General features: G+C 38.6%; 1 protein-coding gene across 1 annotated transcript in view; it reads left to right on the top strand.

Moving 5' to 3' along the window:
• Positions 1 to 7,094, top strand: part of DICER1 (dicer 1, ribonuclease III) — a 72,244-nt gene extending 65,150 nt beyond the window's left edge. Inside the window, 3 exon segments of the mRNA XM_072630324.1 lie at positions 4,711 to 4,873; positions 4,963 to 5,038; positions 6,106 to 7,094. Of these exon segments, the coding sequence (XP_072486425.1) occupies positions 4,711 to 4,873; positions 4,963 to 5,038; positions 6,106 to 6,271 (405 nt within the window). The 3' untranslated portion in view covers positions 6,272 to 7,094.
• The last annotated feature ends 396 nt before the right edge of the window (positions 7,095 to 7,490 follow it).

Raw genomic sequence — 7,490 nt, forward strand, 5'->3', positions numbered from 1 at the left:
CTCCCACTTCAACCAATGATTCAGGAGAATTCTACCCTGTAAAATGTGCCATTCCCACCTTTTCAATGTTCTTATACCATGTACTCTCTTCTCTCTCCTACATATTCTGTGATGTAGTAACACTGGCCTCCTTGCTACAACTTGAACAAAACTCCCTCTTACTTGGCCTCTCATTCCAGCCCTGGCTGCACTATCATAGATTCTCTTAGGGAGTCAGGTCTTAGTGAGAGGCAGAAGGTGGTTGTTGTGTTCGTCCTTCATTTTTGAAGAAGATCATGACATCAGAGAAATGATGGCATGACTTGCACTTGATTTTTTTTAGAGTAAGGGAGGGCTGTGTAAGGTCAGCAGCCTCACTTTCTCCTTCTGAATTATCTGGATCCAGTGACCAGATATTCATCAGGATGACTGGAGAAGGCCCAGGATGCAGTGGAAAACCTTGGCCTTTTCAGGTACTCACTTAAGGTGGGTAACTCCCATTCAGTGAATAGATCTCTTTAAGAAGTAGTCAGGGAATGACCCCTTTAATGAGCAAAAGAAAAAATAGCTAAATGAAGCTGGAAGGGAAGGGAAAGTTACTATTGATGATCACTTTAAGCCATCAGGGTCCCAAGAACAGTCATTAAGTGGAGCTTGGGTGAGACCTATTGTTGTCCAATGTATGGGCTTCAGAGTGCACTGGATTTAATGTTTTTGGGAAAGAAAAGGAGTGACAGACAGACTGACAGACAGACAGAAGAAAGATATCTAGCCAGTAAACCCAAAATTCACTGGGCAAGCCTCTGGCTATCCAAATTTACTTTCCTTTGGAGATGAGAGAGAGACAGAAGATGGAGTGTGAAAGGAAAACATGCAAGATGAAAACATATTTGTCATCTATGGAGCACGAACTCTGGAAAGCATGTGGAATGGACAGGGTTCAGTTGAGGTGAATGGAAATAAGGGATGATGCTGTAATATGAAAGAGGGAAGGGGGTTTAAATGAGGACCTCCAGGGGTTCAGAATCACTAGGGTGGGGAGTTTATGACCAAAGGGGTAATTTGTTAATTCTACAAGAATGAGTTTTAGGTGTACTTTAATTGTCTTTAGGGGTTTATTTTCTAGGTGGATCCTGCTATAGGCAGTTCAAATGAGGGGGCAGGTATTTAAAGCTGGAAGGAATGTTGTTACTCCCTTTCCCCTAAGTCCACTTCTATCCCCCCACCCCCATACCAGTTGAGCCCAGGCACCAAGTACCCGCTAACTCAGAACCTTACAATCTACCTGAATCCCAGAGAGCCCCCTATACTCTTATTGTCTGCCTCCCCCACCAATTTGGAAAACTCCTCAGGGTAGCATCTCACATAAGGTAATTATTGCTTTGATTCATATAGGCACTATATAATTTAAATCTGATTTATTCTAGCTCTTTAGTATGTGACTTGTATTCTTTACATTTTTTAAAACATCTGAACTTAAGTGCACCCCAAAATGAGTATTTCCATATGTAAAAGTAGAACACAAAATAAAATTTGTACAGGAAACTGTGAATCTTGATTTCACTGCTTGCTTCTTTAAGCATATAATAAATCCAAACTTTAAAAAAAAAACTGTTGTGATTATGCTTTCTTCCGAATTTCCTCTTATATGTCTGTATACTTTGTAAAAAAATGTCTCCTTGGCCTTCCTTTCTTTAACTTTTCTTCTTTTGGGGAGCACCACTTTTGGTAGTCTTTTCTACCCTCCATTCCCCCAACCTCTCTCTAATTAAAAACAGGATGGGGGGGAGTGTGGGAAGGGAAGAGCTCTTTTAACAAATAAGCATAGTCAAGTGAAACAAATTCTTATGGTGGCCATGTCCAAAAATGTGTTCCCTTCTGTACCTTGACTCCGTCATCTCCATGAGGAGGTTAACATGCTTCTTCGTAATCCTAGAGACTTGGTTGGTTGAAAGTTGTTTTCCCTTATATTGTTGTCATTGTATAAATTGTTTCCTGGTTCTACTCACTTCACTTTGCATCAGTTCCTACTTCCTAGGATTTTCTGAATTTGTTTCTTGCCATTTCTTACAGTACAATAATCTTTCATTACATGCATATATTCCAGTTTGTTCAACCATTCCCAACTAATGAATATCTACTTACTTTCTAGTTCTTTGCTTGTTTTTTTTCTTTTAATTTCCCCTTCAGGACCTAGAAGTATGTTTTCTTATGACCACTTAGTCCCCAGTATCAGTTCCTCTTTTAATCCTACCTTTCCCTCTCTCCACCTATTTCCATGTCAAATTTGACGTATTTCTGCACCACACCCGTGTGTGTGTGTGTGTGCATGCACATACATGTGTGTACATACATTCAATTTTCCTTTGTAAAGTTCAGATAAGAGTGAGACTCTTCTACCTGTCTCCATTCTCCCCTCCCCCAAGTTAATGATAAGAAATAATAAGTTCCACCCCTTTCTTCCTTCTTTCTACACTTGTGTTTCTCTTACCTTCTTCTCTTTCCCCATGTAATATCCTCAGAACAGAACCGATTCCCCGCCAGCTCTCTTGGATGGAGGCAGGGGGTCTCTGTCCTAAAGAACATAAACTTCCTTAACTTCTTCCTCCTGTTCTTCCTCCTCTGAAGTTCTCAGGGCCCCTTCCATGTGTTGCAGAGGTGGCAAGGTGACATTACCCTTATCACTCCTGGCTTTGAGGGTTTTTGGGGAGATGTGGAAAGGTATTTTCACCACACCAAAGAGTTACCCCCAGAGCACTGTGACCTAATAGGCACAGGCACATGGCCTTTGGGAAGAGATTCTAGGGAAAGTCTTTCCTGACTTTCCAGTCCTCTTAAAGGAACCCTACACTTTTACCCCCAGCATGTTTTTTGTTTGCTTCCTTTCTCCTCTCCCTTTCCTTCCCTCAGTGGAAAGAAACTTCCCAGATCAAAAATGTGGACTTTTTTTCTGAGGTATAAGAGGACATTACTTTGGAGTGTTTATATGAGTATATCTGTATCTGTTTATCTGTAAGACTCTTCACCTTTCCTTATTAGCAGAAAGTCAGTCTGGCAGAACAGCTTGTCTCTGCTCTCATTTGAATCAAGTACACTGTGTGAGTTCTTTCTCACTATACCTTTACACCTCTGGTTGCTGACTGTCTGTTTTGCATCTGAGTCATCAGGCTGACTGGAGCCAGCCCACATTTTGTACCACTGCCCCTGCCTTCTGATTGTGAGGGCTTCTCTCTGTTATCCTGAGGAGTAGCCAAGGGATGGAATCTTTAGTCCCCTTAGTAACCTCAGGGGTCAATTTTTTGTTCCTAGATAACCCATCTCTGAAATTCTGGGAGGTCTAGGGTTAAATCCTTTGAATACTGAATACCCTTGCAATCTTAGACTCTCAGGATACAGACACTGTACTGCTTAGGAGTATTCCCCCTCCCATGGATGTTGTCCTCCAGGGGATTTCATCCTCTAAAAAACCATCTTAATGGTGATGCTCTTTCCATTCAACTTCAGGCACCAGCTGCAGTATGAAAAGGTAGAGAACTGGTCTTGAAAGGTGACATTGATACACAGGAATGGCAATTATGGAAAGGGATGCCAGTGGAGAATAGTATAGATTATGTGGTCCCTATTGTCCCTAGTTACACAGACAAACATATGAGGCTATTGGTTCAGGTTGCAATGGAATGCACATTGATCAGAGGCCCGTGAAGGCCAAGAGCCATTTAAGGTTCAAATTTATATAAAATTTTTAAACAAAGAGCAGCTGTGGTACTTATAGAAAACTGTCCTGTCACTAATGAGATGAGGCAGTGGTGGATTATGGATCATTGAAATGAAGGCATTCTCTGAATTGCCTAATAAGAAATGAGGAATGAAGGGAAGGAGCCAGGAAAATTAACTCTGAGCCACAGCAAAAAAGTTGACGGTGGCAGGGGAGGGTCGGGGAAGGAGGCATTCTGGGTCAGTTAAGCTTTAGCATACATGCATTCAGGGGGAGCAGGGGCTGAACCACTCAAACTGGGTTTTATAGGCTCATAGTTGGGTTCTTGGATATTTCTGGATGTTACAGTTCCTTATAGTGGGGTGTTTCTTTCTGCCTTTACTCATCTCTTTAGCCTTATTTTCAGACCATAACACTATGCTGCCCGTACCTGTCACTGCTACACCTTTAATGCTTTCTCGTGGGAGCCTTTCTGCTTTCACTGACTGGATACAGTTTTGCAGACTACATGTTTCTGGCACATTTCTGGCCTTACTAGGAGACTATGTTCTTTTTTACTTATTCTGCTGTTGGCTATTTCTAGTGACTTGCCCATGGCCTTCTGGCTAGCATTTCTGGTTTGAAGAAATCACTTAATGTAATTTTCATTGGATTTCTTGATTATTATTCAATTCAGTAGGATTTTTGGATTTTTGCTGTAGTAGATATGTAGGAGCTGGGCTGGTCCTCTTATAGGCATCTGTCTTGGCTAGAAGTATCTCCATAATTGATATTCTAAATAAAAAGTAGTCTTCCTATAGCAAGAGTTCTTTTGCTTAGTTAGTTTAGTTGAGGTTAGGGACTTTTTTAGTTGCATTGAATGTTGTGATTTGTGTTTTATTTGGGATGTTGAGAAAGTTCCTGTCCTTCATTGAAATGAAACATCAGGGAAAATGATTGTTGTGTGAAGATTAATTTTAAAAATATATTATTTTTCCCCCGATGCTCCATGAAATAACTATTCTTTCTTTTAACAGCTTAGACGATCTGAGGAAGATGAAGAAAAAGAGGAAGATATAGAAGTACCGAAGGCCATGGGAGATATATTTGAATCACTTGCTGGTGCCATTTATATGGATAGTGGAATGTCATTAGAAATGGTTTGGCAAGTCTATTATCCAATGATGCGACCATTAATAGGTATTATTTACTTTCAAGAAATGATGAATTGTAAAATAATTGATCTTTAAGGAAACATTGTTCATGTTATGTTTTTAATCTGATTGTAGAAAAATTTTCTGCTAACGTGCCCCGTTCTCCTGTGCGAGAATTGCTTGAGATGGAACCAGAAACTGCCAAATTTAGGTAAGAAGAACCTCACATGAAGACTCAGGTCAATTCAGCAGTCATTAAGTTCTTGCTACACATATGTGGTTCTCCTATATGATAGTTCACTAAATGACACCAGTAACAATACCTAATGATTCCTAAAGGGAAAATGATACTTTTTTATGTAGAAACTCTATGGATAAGTAAAAAGATCACCAGGCAAGAGTTAGAAGTACCAAGTACTGGTTCTGATCCTGTCTTTATTAACCACTACTGTGGCAAGTCATGCTTCTGAGCCTGGGTTTTCCCATTTATAAAATTGGGATAATTATATGGTACCACAGATCTGTTTATAAGATTTAAAGCTGGAATAGATTTTAGGTGATCATCTAGTGCAATCCCTTTACTTCACACATGAGGAAACTGAGGCCCAGAGTAGTTAAGTAAGTTGCCTAAAATCCCACATATATAATAAAGAGAACTGAGGTGATTTTTAACTCTGATGTTTTGATTTTATAGGATTTCTCTGAGAAATGCTTTGTTAAATTATACCTGTTTATTGTTATATCCATATAAACAGATATATCTATATCTTTGCTATTAATATTTACTCTGTATTATGATTTGTCGGCCTGAGTGAACGGGAGAGAAAGCTTGGGGAAATTAAGCATATTTATTGCATATAAACATAGGCAACTTAAATTGAGATTTTAAATTGAATGATTTTTTAAAAATAAATTGGTTTTAAGGGAACTCAGTTTAATTTGATTAAGTATTAGTCACATTATCAGATGTAGCTTAAAATCAAATCAATCTATCAATCTGGGTCTCTTACTGTAAACTTTTATAGTCACTAAAAAAATCAGAATTGATAGTAATTTTATTTGCAAGGATTCTGTCATTTCAACAGTTCAGCATTTCAGCAATTACCAAATTCCTTGATAATTTATGTCTTCTAGCTTATTTGCCCATAACACTTTTTACTTTTACCATTTTATGCTGAACTAAGGAACCAAGGCAAGGCTAAATCTCTCTTTTGTGCCATCTCCTCAGATTGTGATTTGGGCTCTCATGAAGAATGTTGTTTTTTGTTGTTTTTTCAGCCCTGCAGAGAGAACCTATGATGGGAAGGTCCGAGTTACTGTGGAAGTGGTAGGGAAGGGAAAGTTTAAAGGCGTTGGCCGGAGCTACAGGATTGCCAAATCTGCAGCTGCAAGGAGAGCACTACGAAGCCTCAAAGCAAATCAGCCTCAGGTTCCCAACAGCTGAGATGCCCACGTGGAAACAAAGAGCAAAACCGAGAGTAAAATACATTTTTAAAAGAGTTTTAAAGTTGATGTTGAGAGGAACAAATTGAAGACAGAATTTAAAGTTTGTTTGAAAACAGAGTAGTAGCGGAGTCAAACATTTAACATGTATAAAAAATGTTGGAACTAATGGTAGTTTTAGTCTTTTGCGCAAACACAATCTTGTCTTCTTTCCTCACTTCTGCTTTGCTTAATCACAAGAGTGCTTTAAGATGACATTGAGCAAGTCTCCAAAACCATTGTTGTCAGGTCTTTTGTCAGTGCAGCTTTGCTTAGTGTTAGAAGGCCAGGGAGCATACAACTAAAGCAGTTGCTAGATTTCTATAGTGTAATCTTGAAATTCCTCCATCTGTGCACTAGTGCCAGTCATGAAACAGTTTATAAACCGTACTGAATGATATGAGATGAGAGAAAATAAGTGTGCCAGTCAGTATTGTCCTCTATTTCCATGTTATCTTAGTGTCCGATGATGTTCCCAATCATTATTGCACTTATTAGTTACGGATGGATTTATAATTGAAATGGCTGGGCTGGCATACTGTTAGAATAAAATTTCAGTTTTCTGATGCCACATGATCTTGCATAGAAAAGGTTCTTGCCTTAAAAAGTAAAACCCTCATGGATGTGCTTTTTTATTTCTAATCTTTTTAGAACAAATTTATTTTTCATTCCCTGCATTTTATCTTGTGTCATATGATGAAACAGCTCAATATTTACAATTCATTAATGTAGCTGGATTATTAATACTTTACCTTCATAGTGAACGTACATAAATTATTTGAAAACACAGAAGATATGGTTAATCTATGGAATTTTTTAATGCCATAAATACAAGTGGTCTTTGGCTAAATCTTTAATTTCTTTGAAAAATGCCAGCTAGATAGTTCTAATTAAGGGAATGTTTATGGGGAAAAATTTTGCCATGGAAGCCAAGCCGTTGCTCTAACAAAATAACCTTAGACATATCACACCTAAAATATGCTGCAGATTTTATAATTGATTGGTTACTTATTTAAAAAAAAAAAAACCAGAGCACCTTTACACTTAGACTTCTCATAGGAATTTCTTACTATGCTTTTCACAATGTTGCATGCATGTGTCACCTACCAAAGCTCTGCTGTTAAATGCCAGGAAAGTTTGATGTTAGAGATAAACTGCCGTACTCGGGACGCCTGTGATTT

The sequence above is a fragment of the Notamacropus eugenii genome, chromosome 1, assembly GCF_028372415.1.
Source record: "Notamacropus eugenii isolate mMacEug1 chromosome 1, mMacEug1.pri_v2, whole genome shotgun sequence".
NCBI lineage: Eukaryota > Metazoa > Chordata > Mammalia > Diprotodontia > Macropodidae > Notamacropus > Notamacropus eugenii.